The 18806-nt window shown below is 40.7% G+C and overlaps 1 protein-coding gene across 1 annotated transcript; it reads left to right on the forward strand.

The window, feature by feature from the left end:
- The first annotated feature begins 11071 nt into the window (after window positions 1–11071).
- LOC142397329 (uncharacterized) lies at window positions 11072–18638 on the forward strand. Its single transcript, XM_075480672.1, has 5 exons — window positions 11072–11156; window positions 12442–12570; window positions 13735–13801; window positions 13918–14025; window positions 16169–18638. The coding sequence occupies exons 1-5, from the start codon at window positions 11131–11133 to the stop codon at window positions 16745–16747; spliced, it is 909 nt and encodes a 302-aa protein (XP_075336787.1). The 5' UTR covers window positions 11072–11130; the 3' UTR covers window positions 16748–18638.
- The last annotated feature ends 168 nt before the right edge of the window (window positions 18639–18806 follow it).

Here is an 18806-nt window from a genome sequence, read left to right on the forward strand (position 1 = left end):
AGTGAAGGCTTTCCTGCTAAGTTTACAGCTGTAATGGAAAAAAAGACAAGACAATTTAAGCCACCCCACCCACCCCCCTACAAGAATTCCCAAACACTACCAATATGACGAAATATTTCATTGTGGTTATCGTTGACCGCAGCCTTTACCACAGCTATTCTTCCTCAGTGACACTCAATTCTTCCAACGTTTCAAAGACTGATCCCTAGACGCTGGTTGTACCAGTCATCCCATGACACTGCAGATGTGCAAGTTGCCTGGCTCAGTAGCAAGTTAAGCTGAATGAGAAATCTGAAAGGGAGAGAGAAAAGAGTGTTTTGCCCACCCCTCCCCCAAAAAAGAGACCCCTGACCAAAGACTACAGCAACCTTTGACAACGATTTCATGATTATGTTGCATAATGCAAATAAAATGTTATGCAGAGCTGAGATGCATGCAATATGTTGAGTTACATCAAAGCCATGATATGTTAAAAAGAAAAATCAAGGGAACCGAAATTACTTAACTTGGAACCCACGAGACTGAAGTGATGCAGTATTAGAAACAAGCTTGCAGCTCTTGATCTTAAAATGACAGGATTCTCAGTGTTCCACAGGTTAGGGCCATCCCAGATGACTATAATTTTTTGGCAATTTGACCTGAGAAACCAGAGGGAAAAGAAAAAGGCACACAAACACACAGACAGCCGGGCTTCTGCGAAGGACGCCAGGGGATTCAAGATTTAAGCTCAAGCGCACAGGGGATTGGTACTTCATTCAGGGGGGGGGGAGACACTCATATTTGCTGACAGCTTCCACAGATGGCTTTGCATTCAGAGGCAGGCGAGATCGGGAGTGGACAGACGAGAATGATCTGAAACAAAGAGTGATCTACACAACACACACCCAACCACACAATACTCAAAGATTCGAGTTCTACTCATCTTGTGGTCTTAAGATGCAAAGCAATAGGGCCCCAAGGCCAAAGAGGAATACGCTAGTAAAGCATTGTTACTGATGATTTGAGGTTAACATAAAGCCAGTTCCAAGATGTCATTTTTAAGTCATGTTTAAGAGAAGCCAAGGTCTTACTACATGCTCCAGGTTAGAGGACCTCACTCGTGCTTGAACCATTCTTGTACTGTGAGTTCTGCGAAGACAAGTGTAGGGACACGCCCAACCAAAACCAATGTACCATATACACTAAAGCAACACATTTGCGTTGCATTGCAGGCCAAATATCAGCTGCACCATGCGCAGCTTTCCTCAGCTACTTCAATTTGAAAGTTGCACAGTTGCGCACTTGTGGATTATCAGATGTGACTAAACTGCCACTTGCACAGTTGCACAAGGGCAAGCAGCTGAGGGCTAATTGTTCCTTTCTAAAACAAAGACACCTAACCTGACCCTTTTAGGTCGGAACTGCATGTTGGTGGAGTTCAAAGGGCAAGAAGGTTCCTGTGTTGTCCTAGGTAGACTGCATTCTTCTTTTGGACTGTTCTGTAAGATCAAAGAGGCAGAGAAGAAAAAAAAAAACACCCTGTGCCCCTCCCCACAGTATCGTAGAACTGACTGTTGTTATCCTTACCAAAATGCTTTACTGCAGATAACGGCAAATTCAATGAAGCTCCATCAAATCTTCCCATTATCAAGACTCTTAAGAAAGCACTACAGTGCTACTTTGGCAGTCAAGTACAGAAAGGACACTCAAGTCCATTAAAACATAAGTGACCCACATAGGGCTAAAGCTGTTCATCTTTTCAACATCAATATTTGATGGATGCAACTTATCTGCCTTCAATTTCCACTTTGAAAAGGAAGTCATTTGAGCCCAGGTCACATCCGTGCTCTACAAAACTCCAAGCTTTAGTCATACCTGAAAAAGCACAAGAAAAGCTCCCCCCATACAAGCCCCAAAAAAGAACAAATGCATACCAAAACTGTATTCAATCACAATAAGCTATGCATTTATTATGCAACAATAAAATCCTTTACAGATAGTTCACTCATTGTATTGTCAATACAAGGCACAGTAACTAATTGCAAAGGAATAGCAATGGAGGCATCTTGCCAAACAATAAATGTTAAGGTAAAGAAACACATTTAGTGACCTTACGTGATGCTCGATGCGCAAGGAAACTTGTACATACAATGAGTTAGGAGAGTTCCTGATGGTCTTGGGTATTGGAAAGCGCACAGGACACAGCACACTGAAAAATGCAAAGGAAAAAGCCTCTCCCCACAATACCCTTCCCAATACAATGAAGCAGTACAGAAGTACTAAACAACTTACTATTACAGCAATCTATAGTGAACTGCCTTAACAACAACTGAAGGGCTAGAAATTCAATTGAAACGATGGAAGCCATTTTCCAGAAGAAGCATTTAAATAGCACAGGCCTGAGCGTGGGGGATTCCTTCCTGAACAGTAGACGTAGACTTGAATGTAGATTTGATGTTTGGGCCTTACATAAAAATCTGCAAGAGTCAAAAAATACACAACCCCTCCCAAAAGGCATCTTCATGGCGAACACAATTAAAATGACTTCTAGTAAAGAGACTTGTTACCGCACTCCCTGAGGCAAAAGGAGATTCTCTACACCAGCAGACTAGTTTTGAGGTTGCTATCCTGCGTGGCAAAGTGTCCACTCGAATCTTGCAGGTGCGCCTGGATGTTTCCTATTCAAGCATTTGGCATTGGGCAATGTGGAGCTGTAAAGTCTAGGAAGAGACTGGTTAACGCCCCACAACCCACCCTCCCATCAAACCCCTCATATTGCATAAAACTACCTCCCCTTTTACAATGGTTCAAAATTGATAATGGTTTCAGAGAAATCTAGTGATTTGTGGAATACAAAATACCTTCCTACACCTTGTTAACCCACAGTAGATGAACATGATCCCGATCCATAGCACTATAGTACGCAAGATGGGCTCAACTTGTACCGAGTGGCTAGCACAGGGATTCTTTCCATGATCACCTTTAGAGGGGGCAGGCCTGTGAAAAGAGAAACTCCAGACACGTATTTAAATCCCCCCCCACCTCCCTCCTCCACCCAGTACTTTTTATTAACCAAGATGAGCCACTACTTCAAAAGTCATTTCATTTTGACTGCAAATATTACTATATACACCATACAACAAAAGCAATGATGAGTTTATGTACAGGATCGTTACACCCATATGTACACTTCATGCATTAACTCACTGCTTGGGTTAAGAGGTAGATGTAGCTGAATTGTACCAATGAGGGGCGGCTGTACCGAAGGGTCGCCGAATTTATACATCAAATGGCTGCACAGAAGATCCACTCTCACACTCCAATGCTGCAAGCCTCTCTGGGGAAGACCTATTGAACAACAAAGGATTGCCTCTCCCTCCGGTTGGGGAACTACTTCTGATTGCAGGGGGTAGAAGTCCGATTAAGAAGTTCTTCTCGTCAGCACACTACACCAAGGCATTCGCCAAAGGACACCACCAAAATCATGTCAGCACACAAGAGGAGAGGCGACCACGGTACAAAACGCTTTACACGGTTTGCCTGAAAAGAGGAAGAGAGAGCTGTGCGAGACATTGTGTTCTACAACAGTTGATTCTGCAGAGGAATGAAAAACTAAATGCCTAAGAATGTTACAGAGATACCTCTACCCAACATACAAACCAAGGACCCGCTTTAAACTTGGGAAGCTAGAAGACTTTGCACCCGTCCCACCCTCAGCATCGGCTGGCCCTCTGGAACCACTTCAGCGTTGGCCTCTCTGCTACACTGCCCTGTGACTCTGGCTCCCTCTGGTGTACACCCGCCGACAGCGCCTGATGCAGCTTCCTGCTCCCTTGGCCCCTCTCTGCTCTCGCCTCCACGCCCCTTTGGTCTTGCCTCGCCTGGCTGCCCTCTGGTCCTCATACGCCCCTTTGGTCCTGTCCTGCCTGGTTCCAATCTGGTCCTCCTACGCCCTCTGGTCCTGTCCTGCCTGGCGCCACTCGGGTCCTCTGCCTGTGTCCCACGTTGGTCCTGTGATCTTCAGCTAATAACTAAGTCCATTCTTCCTCACAATAACTAAGTCCATTCCTCCCTTGATAACTCAGTCCATTTTCCCCGGAAAAAGAAAAAAGAAAAAAAGTCTTCTGTCTTTAAGACATAAAAAAAAAGATAAAAGCCCTTACAAGACTTACTAAGCCTTTGATTTGTTGAGATGAAGCTAAAGCTCAGATAAAATCCCTTCAAATTGCTTTAAAAAAAAAAAAAAAAAAATCTCATATCTGCAAACCAAAACAGAAAATAAAAGCCACTAAGGGTAGAATACTTAATGGTCTAAACTTTGCCTCAGTTTGAGCACTTCTGTTCACTTAGCTTATCCTCATATGTACCCTGGTTTCCTTTTAGACAAAAAAAAAAAAAAAACCCTACTAGTTTTGAGCTATTTTCACATTTTCTTCTAGCTTCAAATAGTACACTCAGTTTGACTGACACCACTTCTAATTAAAGTTTTCCCCTATCGACAGCAGTGCGTTTATAATACGTTTCAGGTCTGAGCCTTCTGAGGCTGTTAGAAAACGTAGTTAAAGTTAAACCATGACTCGCAATAATGTCAAGCTCTATTGAGAGACCATTTTATCAAAAAGGTTAACTCGGTAACTACAAAGTTACTAAAAAGGTTTATAGTTGCTTAAGTCACAGCACTATCGCCATTATTGGTCTGAAGTCTGGAAAAAGCGAGACCACTCCCTTTGCATTTTTTGTCTACGTACGTCATGGCGTTTTTTTCGATTCGTCCAATAAGACTCATACAAGCGTCTACGTCACAGCTTCCATATTTAGCCAAGAGTCGTTAAGAACTCGTACATTAAAATTCTTAAAATATAGATAACGTTTATAAGTTAAATTGATCATCTCAATCAAATAAGAATACTGACAAGGCGACCGTTGAAAAGTCACGTTCTCCAGCAATAACAAAAATAAGACGACGTCAGGATCGGTTAACATGGCGCTAGCGCCACTGTCTATTATCAATGACAAAAAAACAAAACCAGATAACTTTCTTGTCAACTCTCACTAACATGTTCACGGAGTCGCAATGGCAATAAAAAAAGACTACCAAGTCAAAAAAATTATACAAACTGCATCTTGAAATGCCTTCCAGACAGGACCTGACGTTCAAAAATACTCAACAGAAACGAGATCAAACGCTCTAAAAATGTCAAACTCAAAACCAAAACCAAATATCTTTGTTTCTACGGTTTAAGCTCAATCTTTAGTTAAAAAAAAATCAAACAAAAGTCGATTCAACCTGAATTTCCTGCCTGCCACCACGCATTGCCCTGCCTGATGAAATCGTTCGGATGCAGTGGCCGATGAAATGGCGTCTCCAGTATTTATACTGTCATGGTGATACGGCTAGTGAAACTTCAGATATCCATCCGACAAGAAGTTAGTCCCAACTTTGACCTAACTGAAAGCTTACAAATTGTGTCTTTGGAGTCGAGCTCAAAACATAACGCGATAAATAAACCAAGAATCCTTTAAAACTGCGTTAATACACTCATACTCGTTTGTATTTAAACGCTTTACGAGTTCCGGGGACATTTTCTTTTAAATTCACAAACAAAACAGTTAATGAATCACGAAAAGAAGGTTGATGATAAAAGTAGTTTTCCAACCAGTGCATAACCACAGTCTTTATTTTAAAAATAGTTATAACGGTCAAAACAGCTGACGTCACAGCAAGGGACGCGCGGATTAATCTTTACTTGTGTGTTACAAGGCTCTGCAAACCGGATCAAACTGGAATGTGTGCGAGTTGTTGGTTCTACTTTCCTTTTACTGCATTGACATGCAGTTTGTGATTAAAGAACAAAAGAAAACAGCCAACTCATCCAGTTTAACTTGGATGGCCTGTGTTAATTAACACTGTCTTCTTTTTCTTAAGTGGACTATACAGAAGTCATGATATAAGGTGTTGGTGCTAGCAGTTTCTTTTAAGTAAATTGTGTCTTGTCTGTAGCTCTGTTTACAATTCTCCAGTATTAGTTTAAATACCACATAAGTCTTGAAGTAAACAGATACGATAAGACACTGTTGGTACAGATTGAAGATTAAATCTGAAAAGACTAGAAATATCTAGAAACATCCAGTGCCAGACTGCTGCTGTGACATGGTGGAAAATTACTAGGCAACGTCTGAATTTATATTTATTAACCAGCAGGGGGTGCAGTGAACTTACGTGCTGTGAGTCACGTCTCTCCCAATAATAAAATCTCCCTCTCCCTCTCTTCTGTTTTCAATCGCAGAGCTGATTTTAAGTATTGACAAGAATAACCAAAACAAGCCCGGGCAACATCCCTTATGTAACTATGTGTATTGTGGTAGCTCACAATTGATCAAGAGCAGTCACAGTGTGATGGTGGGAAGTTGTCCTCTGGCTGAGTTTCAGCATTCCAACACCAATGTATTGATCTCATTCATCTGATAAAAAGGATGTAGTCAGAGCCATACATACTCAGGAAAGAGAGAGCCCTTTGTTGATGTGATAACCAAGCCAGACAAAGGCTTTTAAAGGCTGATCAAGAGCCTGGCATGATTTACTTGCAAATCATAATTATTGCTTGGAAGTCTCCCCTTATTTGTACTTATACATTCATAGTTTGGATTAGAAGAAGACCATTGTCTCAGAGGACGGGTTGCTAGACTTGTAAACCATTGCCCTATGTGATAACATTATTCCATGCTAAAATCTAGATATGGTTGACTGTTTATAAAGGTTTTGATTGTTAAATAGATTGTGTACAGTGAACAAGCTGTCAAGAGGAAAATATTTGCCTGGTGCAGCAAAGTATATACTTGACAAATCAAAGTACTTTCCAATTTACATCATTTCTGGCAATGATTTGAGATATTAGCTGCCACAATGTAAATTATCTGACATCATTTTTGATGTGAGAATAACTCATATAATCACATGACATATATTGTTATGTTCTTTGTGAATGCAGACCTCAGTTCTTTTGTTGTAGAAAACCTTATAAAATCAACAAGGCAACAGAGGGCAGTTCAATAGTTTGTTTTGTTGACACAAGGGCTTTCTTTTATTTAAAACAGTAGCGGTAAAAGCAGGTAAGCAAAACTGCTGCACAAGATTACATGACAGGAGTGGGGAAATGAAACATAAAGCAGCGCAGACACCACGTAGTGTGTGGTTTATCAGTGGCTTTAAACAAGGCCTGGTATGGATCCTGTTCCCTGGGGCTTTGGTCAATTGTCTCCTGTGTGAGGACAAAGCTCTCGCTCTTTCAGATGGTTCGATGCGTACCCAGCTGTTACATCAGGCATGATGCAAAATCAAGCTGCCATCCGGGAATCATTCATTTCTGCTCCTGAGCTTCATATGGGTGGACGCACAAGTAATCCAACAGTTTAATACTTTGGAAATTACTTTGAGTATTTTCTGTGAATACTATTTGAGCTTTGAGATCTGAACTCCTTGTTAACGAGATTAGATTGAATTTTGTCACAATATCTGATGCATGCTGTACCTGTTTTTCTAACCAGAATTGATTTTAACAGCAGTTTCATGGTCTTTGCAGCTGACATCATCTCAACTTTAGCTTTACAAAAAAAGTAGAGAAAATATAGAGCTTCAGAGCCAACAACAGATTACTGGCAAAGGTCACCACTCTGCCCACAACGGCATTGACAGCCTGGGAACCTGGGAAGAGACAGATAATGGAGAAGTTTTTTAAACCTGTTCACAGCCCTTCTGCCCCGGATGAGATCAAACCTCGGAAGAACAACCACCATCATCACTTTCACCAAAACCAAGACCCACATTCACACAGGTAGGATGGTTTCTTTATCTCACAGAGATGGTGTAAAGATGGAAAATCAAGCTGTCGGCAGCTTTAGGATTATAAATACACATGCAATTAGTTAAAAAAAAGTGTGCATTATTCATTATTTCACACAGTTTATCTGAGCATGTGCACATTACTTATTTATTTCCTTTGCTGTAGGTATACAAAGCTTGAGGATACTGACAGAAATACAGACAACAGCCGAGGGCACCATCGCCACCATCAGCAGAGTCATTATCTCCATGAAAGCCCTCGCCATGATGCCAACTATCCTCTTCAGTTTCACCAAGGTGAAGACAATGAAAAACCTTACAACCACCACACCTCTGTAACTCTCTCCAGGGCTTCTTCCTCTTCCCTCTCCTCCACCTCTTCCTCCTCTTCTTACTCCTCCTGGAACACGGAGACAAGTGCAAATGATGGCTTCTCTCTTCATCATGCGGAGCGGCCCCAGCATTCCCTGTCCTGCTCCAACATCTCAGATGTGCGCAGAGGTTTCAGGGAGGACGACAGCAGCGGTCCCGTTGTCTTTGCGACGGTCAAATGCGACAAAAAGGGGAACGTTATTACCAACGTACACGAAGACTCACAACAGAGCGGAAGGCATGGTTTCTCTACCCTTAACCGAGGTCACAGTCGGAGTATTGAAGGCTTTCCGCATGAAGGTGATGCTGGAGTGGAACAATCCAAAGTATCACACATAAACTACGGGCCTTTGTATAAAACAGCAAGTTTGAACCGAAGCTTGGCTTTCAATGAGGAGGACATGGTTTTAGGAGTGCCCAGAGGGCCAAAGAGGGCAATTTCTTCTACCCAGCTTCCAGGCAAAGGGATACTCAAAAACACGGAACACCATACTGACATTCGCAAGGCTAAGTCAATGGAGGTCCTTTCCCCCAGAGTCACTAAAGGAGAAGGTCAGAGTGGGCAGAAGGGCAAGGGGATCACTCAGGCTGAGATAGAGCAAGCCAGGGCAAATTTTGTGGAGGGAAAATTGCAGTTCTCGGCCTTTCTAGATGAGATTACCAAGCAGGTCATAAGTCCATCAGCTCTCAATGTCTTGGGTGTGAACAGTGATAAAAATACTGAAAAGATGTCTGCCCCAGCTCCTACATCCGAACCTGTGAAGCCCCAGCTTCCACCCAAGAAGCATAGAGGGGGCACAGGGGGGGAGACAACGCAACTTCCAAAGCAGCCCAACAGACAGGTGAAAGCAGGCAGCAGCTCTCGGAAAGACTCAGACTGCTCTAATCCTGAAAAACTGATCTCATATGCAGCTAGGAACCACCACGGTAGCCCCCCACCTCATCAGCCCCGCTCTGGCAGCCATGGCCACAAAGAAAGGAAGTCCTCGCCTGGGGAATCCCCCTTGTCTGGGGAGCGATACACCAGATATGGCTCCCACCTCACGGATGGAACCAGCACCAGCCCTGAACCCAGCCATCCCAAACAGCGGAACCACCGCAAACACCAGCTCCACAACCAACACCCACATCCCCAGCACTTCCCTCAGCAGATGCACCAGGAGTCTGACAACCGAAGGCCGAGCAACTCCCCTCCATCCTCAGTCCAGGGTGCAGGACCAGGCTTTGGATCTGAGTGTTCTTCCATAAAATCTGACTCATCCAGGGCCAGAGACACAGCCTCCACAGCTACCAGTCACAGCTCAGAGCAGAGTGGTCGACACACTGGGCTCTCTAAACAGCATAGAGTGAGTTCACTTTTGATAGTTTGATAGTCTATTTCTGCTCTGGTTAATAAAAGACAATTATATGAGACAAGAAAGTGAGATTTCAGGCCTCAGATCACAAAAGTACAACAAAAAAATGTTAATTTGGTTTTGAAAAAAAGGAACTGTAAGTAATGCATCTCATACAACTGATATCAGCTACATACGTTTGTGTCAATTTTACGATTGAACAAAGCTGTTAAGAGACAAAAACAATACATTGAAACGATAAATACATGTATTAATTTAATTTTATGAGAATAACCATGTATAAAATATAGTATGATAGCTACATAACTAAGAAGCAACAAGCAAAATAACAAATATTTTTCTTATATGAATAGCTGTCAAAATAGTCACTGATTAGGCTCCTGGAGGCATAATATGCCTTTATAGAAAGAGGAGGATGAGCACAACAGATGCAGTGTTGCTCCTCTCTTGCAGAGGCAGTGTAGCTGAGTCACAGGCTGTGTGGGATGTGTCAAACTCTCCGCACTGCAGGCTGAGTCATTGTTCAGCAATGCAGCAGATGACCATCCTGTGCTTTTAGGGAAATCTTCCTTTGAAACTACCTAATATACATCCGTTTAGATTATGTTGTGTGTCTTCTCAGGGCGTTACCCTGTTAGTTCTCTGAACTGACTGACTGTGTATTCAGACAACAACATTCATCTGCTGAGACAAATCTGCGAAGCTCACACTAGTAACCAGCACAGAGGAAAATGTCAGAGTGTGCTGCTTGGGTAAGAGCTGGTATCAGGTCGCTCTTATGTAAGAATCTGTTCAGGCTCACAATCATTTGGGCTCAAAGACACGCACAAGATTGCATAACATTTCGTTTTTTCCACTTGGTATGTTTGGTTCTGTAAATCCATACACACACAGGCATACTTAACAGCACATGTACAAAAGAGGAAAAACTCATGGCAATGTTTTAGCCTGACAGAGCAAATTGATTCTAGCAGTTTCTGGGTACACGTCTGCCATAATTCAATAGTTCATTGAATCTGTCATGTCCTCAGGCTGCGGCTTGTTCTGGGTTCACAGAACCCAGATTGAACGGACGAATTTCCTCGTTCTTTTACTTTATTGCTTTATTTTAAGAAATCTCTGTTAGTTTGTATGTTTTATAACTTCATGTGAAGCTTTCAGTCTTATCTCAAACTCCATCCAGTTCTTTAGTCTTGCCTGTTTTTTTGGCTGAGAAGAAAAGCTCCAGTTCACATCATGAAAAATCTCCAGGTCATGTTGTATTCGAGCAGTGACATGTTCTTCACTCTTTTGAATATCTTCCAATGCACTGGAATTCAGATGACACAGCATTTGCTTAGGAAGTGATCACATTCATATTTCATTTATACATAATTTTTGTGTTGAAAGTCACTGTGCACAGTCATGTTATTTTAGACTCAGTGTGCTGCAGTACAAAGTAAAACCACCAGTCTATATATTGTTAATATAATATAATTCTTAATGTTTACACTGTATGAGAAGTGAACCACATCAACTGCCTCATATTTCCTGCCAGTTCTCATCTGCTGTCTTCATACTCTTGTCCTGCTCTTATTCTAGGACATGCTGTTTGATGCTGACCACCTTCAGTAAGTGTCTGTTAAACTTTGTCCTTTTCATAGTTGAGTACACATTTGCACCCGTTCCTTTCTGTCTCACTCTGTGATGGGTCAGTGAATTATTGATCACACTAATGAGCCTCCTCTCTACTTCCACTTCTATTTAAAGAGGAAGAGCTGTTGTGTATCTCATTTATATAACCATCTCTATGTTGTCAGTAATGCCCACATGTGACGGGGCAAGTAATGTAGGAAAAAGTAGCACTTTTAACATGACTTCTATTAACTTCCAAATGACAAAAGCATAGTTTTCACATTAACAATACAGTGCTACTATTCTCAATGTACTTTATAATTCACAAACCCAACATTTTTGCAGTTATTCCATTATTACTATTTGTTTTCTTTGCCAAATGGACATATGAAATGTGAATATTTGATAGACTTAATTGACTGTCTCTGTATATTCTGAACCTTGAATTCAGACCTCCACTGTAAAAATGTACTTAATTTAGTTTAAATAGTACCCACACAGATTGTACTGAACTTGTTAAATGTAACAATAATGGATCAGTTCTATCAACACTAACTACTTTTTTTACATCAGTATTTATTACATTCAAAAGAACATAAAATATATCACAGCATATAATTTAACACTGCCCTCTGAGTCACTCACTCAAAAGTTTGGCTTCTCTGTGTAAGTAATATATCATCAATATATTGATTTAAACCAGACAACATCAGCAAATGTTGTGCCATATTGACTTGTCCCATGTTGTGTTAGCATTATTTACCATTATTAAAAAATGAGCAAATCTTTAACGCCATGAGAGCAGCAGTTTACTGGTTTAATGAAAATCCTTCTAATTCAGACATGTTGTGCAGAGGATTGAAAATAAGCTGTATGTCCGAGAGAGTGCGTGTAGGCTGCTGTATCCCTGCTCTCTCTAAAGAGAGGGTCGCTGCTTACATTAATGATTAACTATTCAAAATATAAATGTTATGCGAGAAAATGTAATGGCTGAACATGGGCAGGTCCCCGCCCAGCGCACTGGAAAGTGAATATTGCACACTTTTTATAATCAACTGTTTAGTGTAAGATCACAATTTAGGTTAATATTTAAAGAAATTCTTTTGAAATCATTGAGCTTAAATTGACTGAATAAAAAGGGAAAAATAGGTTTGAAATCTACGAACAAAAAAACTGAGAGCATGAGCCAAGTTCTATAATTATTTTGTGTTTTGTTTTGCTAAAGCTGCAAGACAGCAACTCCTTCAGTGACTCCTTCACCCATAATCCTTCTTTGTTCAGGGCGCTGCAAGAGGAAAATGCTGATCTTCACCAGAACTTGTTGCAGACGGTGGTTTGCATTGAAAGCCTGGAGGCAGAGTTGCAGAGGACCAGGGACGAGCTCAGTCATGTCAAGGAGAAGTATAAAAGGTGACTTGCACAGAAAAATAGATACAAAAGTCTACTGTATGACGGCACATCACAGTGTTTGCACTTTACTAGTATTGTTTTCAACCCTTATTCTAAAGAGGTTGGGAAGCTTGAAAAAAGGGATTTGCAAATTTCTTAAACCAACATTTTGTTTACAAGAGAGCATGGAGAACATTTCAGATGTTGAAAGTGAGACATATTCCCTACGCTTGCATCTCTGATGGTATGAGGGTTTATTAGTGCCTTACAGAACTGGTAACTTTTTTACAGGTTAAGAGCAACATTTGCTCCCATCCAGATGATGTCTTTTTTAGGGAAGGTCTTGCATATTTCAACAAGACCATGTTAAAACACACACTGCGTTTATTAAAGAAGCATAGCTTCATTGAAGAAGAGTCAGCCTATATAGTTCACAAAATGGTAAAATTACACATTTCCAACATTTGATGTATTGTATATGTTCTGCTCTGGATAAAATATTGGTTTATGAGAATTGCAAATCATTGCATTCTGTTCATATTTACATTGTATATTTTATATATCTATCATGTGTATTAATTTGTCAATAGTTGTTTTTTTATGGCTTGAGAACTGCCTGTTTATCTTTGTTGTTTCTGCACTGCAGTGAAAAGAACATACATTCGTATTTATTTGGAGTTTGATCACAGAGAGGATAGCATGTCCCTAAATGAGAGGGAGTGCACACATATTGAAAATCCATCAGGTCAGCCTCTAGCTTTACACAATTTTCTATAGATTAACAGCTCCATGGGTCACTCAGGATTAGTAGCATTGGCCACACCTTTGTTACTCTGCATTTCACCAACAAGCAGACTCAAGCCTTCCACACCCCTCCCCCTCACCTGGTCAGGCCTGAATTTAACACCAAACAACTGCTGCTGCCCAACAGGCACATACCAAACATCCCCCAACAGACTGGAGCAACTGGACTGAATGGTCGCTTCAGTCTGGGCTGCTGTCATGTGTCAGTTGTTACGTATTCATTGGGAACGTCTGGGTTTGCCACTTGCCCTTACACACAGCTTCCATTAACACTCATTAAAGATAACACTGTAAAGAAAGATATATGAATGACTTTAATAATGGTTTTCATTGCCACATATTAAGCTTTTCACTTAACTCTTCTTTCTCTTTGCTTTGTAGCCTTCTGCAGACACACACTGGAACCAAGCAGGCCAATAACCTCCTGGGGGAGCACTTGCACATAGCTGTGAGTGAAACTTGAGGGCAGAACGATAATAAAATGAACTTGTCTTGTGCATAAGTTTTACATTCATAGCAACTTACTACTTTTATGGCTCGTATTCTTTGCTGTTGTGTGTGCAGTCGGAGAGCCTGAGCAGTGAAAGAAAATACCTGATGAATCGAGTTTCACAGCTGGGCTCAGAGCTGGAGGAGGCCAACAGGACCATTGCAGCTCTGGAGAGCATTAATGTGAGCACACTGCCATCTAGTGGAAACATAGCAGACGTCCCACTATTCTATTTACGATATGAATGATCAGATACAAATTAAGCAACAGATTTTCCCATTTCATGCACAATATATGACATCTGTAACTTTGGAGAGCCCCTGCCACTTTGATTAACTACAATTTTGATTAATTAATTTAATTTTTTTGTCCAGTTGTGATTAGCTCCCCCATTTCCTTGCATTGTACTTTGCATCCTCAGACATAGAGCGGTGGTACATACCCACACACTCTCGAGTGTGAGCTGCACTACATACTCAAAACACTGGCCAGGATTAGTATTAGTATTGAACATGCCGAGAGACTCGGAATCAGACTTGGAATTGACTTTATTGGTACGTTTAGATGCACAGTCTTACTTGTCTTGGTAATTTGGAGGATGAGAATGGCTATAAGTAAAACGAGAAAGGACTACAAGTAAAGATCAATGAATATCAAATAGATATGTTTACAATAAGCCAGCAATTTATAAATGATCTAATATGTGTGTTCTTCAAAATAGAAAGACTGTGGAGTTTGCAGGGAACAGACAATATTAACATCACAAAATTTAAGAAAACGGGGAGTATACAAAGACAAAATTTGCATTACTGTAAAAAACTGAGATAGGAGTGGAGAACAAGAACATAAAAGAGCTTTATCGGATGTTTTCCATCTCTTTCAGCGTGTTACAAACCTTTACTATGCATGTAAATGATTTGTAAAGTTACAAAATACAAAGTCCTCCCTGGGGCTTGTTGAATAGGCCATCTGCAGACAAAAAAACTGTTCTCACTGAGGAGATAAGCGTCCGGGTCGTTTCAAATAGTCCTCTTTGCTTAGGAGGGCTCCTAAATGATTGAAATGACCTAGAATAATAATAATAAGAGCTGTGGTACAGTTAATAGTCAAACAAAACAAAAAAAAACTTCCTCTTATCTTCTCCTGAGCACGTTTACCAATCAGATAAGAAAATGCTTAGGAAAACACTAGAGGATGTTCATGTTGGAGACCCATTTCCAGTGAGGAGTTAGAAATGTCTGGAGACAGCCTATCAGCAAATTGCTTAGTGGTCAATGAAGAAAAAGATCATGGATATTTGGCATGAGTTCTGCCTATTTTTTATGTCTGTTTTCAAGATAGAAAGAGTTATCCTTGTGGTGGGGGAGGACAGGGTCTCAGAGGTGTGGAGAGGCCCAGGCCTGGGCTGTGGTAGGGGAGGTGAAGCTGGTGTGCTAGAGCTTTTAAAGATACCGATAAAACTCATTCTGCTGGCATGAAACGTGCTAAAAGTGATAAAACTACGATATTTCCATAATATTAAGCTTTTTTCTTTGAACCCTTATTTCAGTGTGTTTTAGATTTTTGTACAAGTAAAAGCCAAAAGTCAAACACCAAAGGGATTCATGCTAATCCATTGAAGACATGGCTCCCGAACAATTCATTTGTAGTCCAGGTTTTTGTCCTGCTGGTTAACAACTGGCCACGATACATAATATCTGTATGATGGCTAGTTTGGCAGACCTCAAACAAAGACTGAACAGCGACTTCCCATTATACCAATTCTGACTATTAAGAGCAGACTGGGCCTTTCAAAAAATTTTTTTTAACATAACAGCACGCAGATATCTTCTAATAGACCCCCAAAATAAAATCATGGATTTGGTAATTAGGATAATATAATTTTGTTAAAGTTCTATATGGCTCCATATTTAAGTGCTTAGTGCTTGAGTAGACGAATGCTAATATTTCCTACTGAATGGTAAAAAAGATTGAACATGAATTGACATTGAAAATGTCAAAATTTAACATTTACTGAAAGCCTTCAGTGGTATTTTGCGTTGGACCTTGTAGTTTTTGCCGAAGGTTTGGGTAGGTGAATGTTAATATGAACATTATCTGGCACAAAGAGAGTGTATATATGTGTGTATGTTTAGCGTTAATAAGCCAAAAGCATCATGTTACACATGGCTATAGCCCCAAACAGTGACAGTAACACAAATACATCTTTCAGAGGTATTCATGAGTTTCAAAGGTAACGCAGTATCGAGAACCTTGAAATGTAAAATGTGTGTATTCTTTTTTTTTACGAGGTTAGAATTAATGTGTTTGATTTTTCTCCCTCAGGTACCATGTTTGATAAAAGAGTTACTGGAGAAGCACTTGGATTCGCCTGACGCCATACAGAACTTTCTCACAACCTCTCCTCCAACCAGCCAGTCCCATCCTCCTAAAGTGGAGGAGGCAGGACATGACTGGTTGAGCAAATCAGAGGCAAACTCACAGAGGGTCACTGCCTTCCTGCCAGTTAAACAAGGTGTACCAGCAAATAAAAACGAGGGCAGTCTCTCGGGCCAAAATGAGTCGAGCTACAGCCCATCCTTCTCTGTGGCTGACATCAGCACTGCTATCTATAAAAAAATGGCAGCCAGTTATGCTGCCAGACCACAGCCTGTTTACCCCCAAAGCCAGCAGCAGCCCTCTCAGGTCACTAACCATGCAAACGCCCCTCTAGACCTCCAGCAGGCCCACATGGGTGGTGACAGCTGGGGAGGGAGGGGAGGGTTAAAGGTGCTGCTTTTGGAGCAGGATGCTGGGGATGTGAACTCCATGTCAGCCCAGCAGCTACTGGATGATTTCATGCAGCATCTGCAGACACACAAGGAAGCAGGTGGAGGGAAGGAGCAGCAGACTGGGCAGGAGTAGGCGAGCGGGGTGGAGCAGACAGGCGGCAAAGTGGCAGACTGAAAATGCCATCCAAACACACATGCTTCCATCTATCTGTCTCCTGAAAATCTGCCTGCTGCAAACACTGCGTTCTAAGATGCTGTGGCTGAGAAAGTCACTGGGTTATTTTTTTCCCTTTTTTTAGATTAATATTTATCTGCAGTCTTTATGTAGTTATCAGTGTAGAAAAATAAAACTCTCTGCATCTTGTTGAAACCTCAAAACTGCCCAAATTAGAAATTCAGTTTTTGTTTCTTACGCAAAAAGCAAGATCACCCCCGTTGTAGCAATTGCTTCAGTAAAATGAGAATCGGAGCAGCTCAATGGCAAAATATAAGAAAAATATTATCTTAATAGAGTTGCTTTATAAATGTCTTTATTTAAGTTGTATTTAGAAAATATTGCATTATTTACTGTCAATTATTTGTGACACATAGAAGTCATTAATGTGTCTCAGAACATGGCTGCTGTATTTTTTAAAATAGCTATTGTCATTAATTGGAAAAATTAGAATAAAAATACATTTTGACTAAACCTAACTTTAGATAAAAGCTGTCAGCCCAGCGCCTGCTTTCATCCTAAATATGCAAAAGTGAAATCAACCAATCAATCAATCAATCAAAGTACTGTATTAATGCCACAAGGGGAAATTCTCTTGATGCAGCAGCAAACAGTAAGCACACATAAACCAAGTTATAGTATCGACAACAAAAATAGAGGATAAGCCAAAGAGATATATACATAGTATAAAAATAATAAGAATAAATATATAATCGCAGAATAAAGTCATTATGATTATGAAACTGTAAACTGATATGATTGGTGCAAACCAATATTAAACTGTGCAAATCAATAATAACTCGATATGGAGAGATGCAAACAGAGTAATGAATGTGCAAACTGTTTCATCTGTGGCCCAAAGGAGAACTGTTAAAAAGTCTGTGAACGGTAAGAAAGACTTCTCAAACCGTTCTTTGTGACAGCGGAGCTGAATCAGTCTGTTGGAGAATGAGCTCCGCTGTCCCTGCAGTGTTTTATGGAGAGGGTGGGAAGGATTGTCCATGAAGGAAAGCAGTTTGTTCAGTGATCTCTTGCTCATCACTGACTCAAACCGTCTCCAGTTTTAGTCCAATAACTGTGCCAGCCTTTTCGTATATCAGTTTGTTGATCCTGCTGGCATCCCTGGCACTGATGCTGCTGCCCCAGCAGACTACAGCAAAGTAGATGGCACTTGCAATCACATACTGGTAGAAGATCTCCAGCATCTTGCTGCACACATTGAAGGATCTGAGCTTCCGCAGGAAATACAGTCTGCTCATCCCTTTCTTGTACACAGCGTTGGTGTTGGTAGTCCAGTCCAGTCTGTTGTTCAAGTGCACACCTAAATGAAGTACAAGGTTTTAAAGGAGGATGACATAAATGACTTTTAGAAATAAAAAAAATGAGTTCAGAAGATGAAAAAGAATGAAGTTAACAACTTACTGTGACTTGAGTCAAACCAGCAATCTTTTGAACTATCACTGGCAACATCTCTGAAATAGGCTTTACTTATAGTGTTCAAACAATTCAACCAGCTAAAATGACCTCATTCTTATTTATGCAAAGAAAATAATTTAATTGTTAATTTTCTTCTCCATATTTAAGAAAGAGCAAATTGGCAACTGATAATTCACCAACTAAGACATTCAAATGTTACTTCTTGTATTATATGAAATGTAATTTAGAGTTTTCTGTGCATGCTGAGGCCTGTGTAAATATTCAGTGATGCTGTTTGTGACTGCATGTGACACCTAAAATGCCCTGATCCGAGGTCGATGTTTTGTTCTGCGGTAGCTGCCTAAAATGTACAGTTAACAGAGTTGTAAGCACGTGCAGGTATTGTGATGTATTGTGATTATATTAAATAAATAAAAAGCAGTTTAGTCTTTCTCTGGAGTTTGCCAGTGTACATACTGTTGGTCTGTGCCGACAGTTCTTTTACCAACAAACACAATTGTGTTCTGTGGTTCCAAATACAGACTTCATTCACCTCTTCAAC

This window comes from Odontesthes bonariensis, chromosome 13 (genome assembly GCF_027942865.1).
Source record: "Odontesthes bonariensis isolate fOdoBon6 chromosome 13, fOdoBon6.hap1, whole genome shotgun sequence".
NCBI classification, from domain to species: domain Eukaryota; kingdom Metazoa; phylum Chordata; class Actinopteri; order Atheriniformes; family Atherinopsidae; genus Odontesthes; species Odontesthes bonariensis.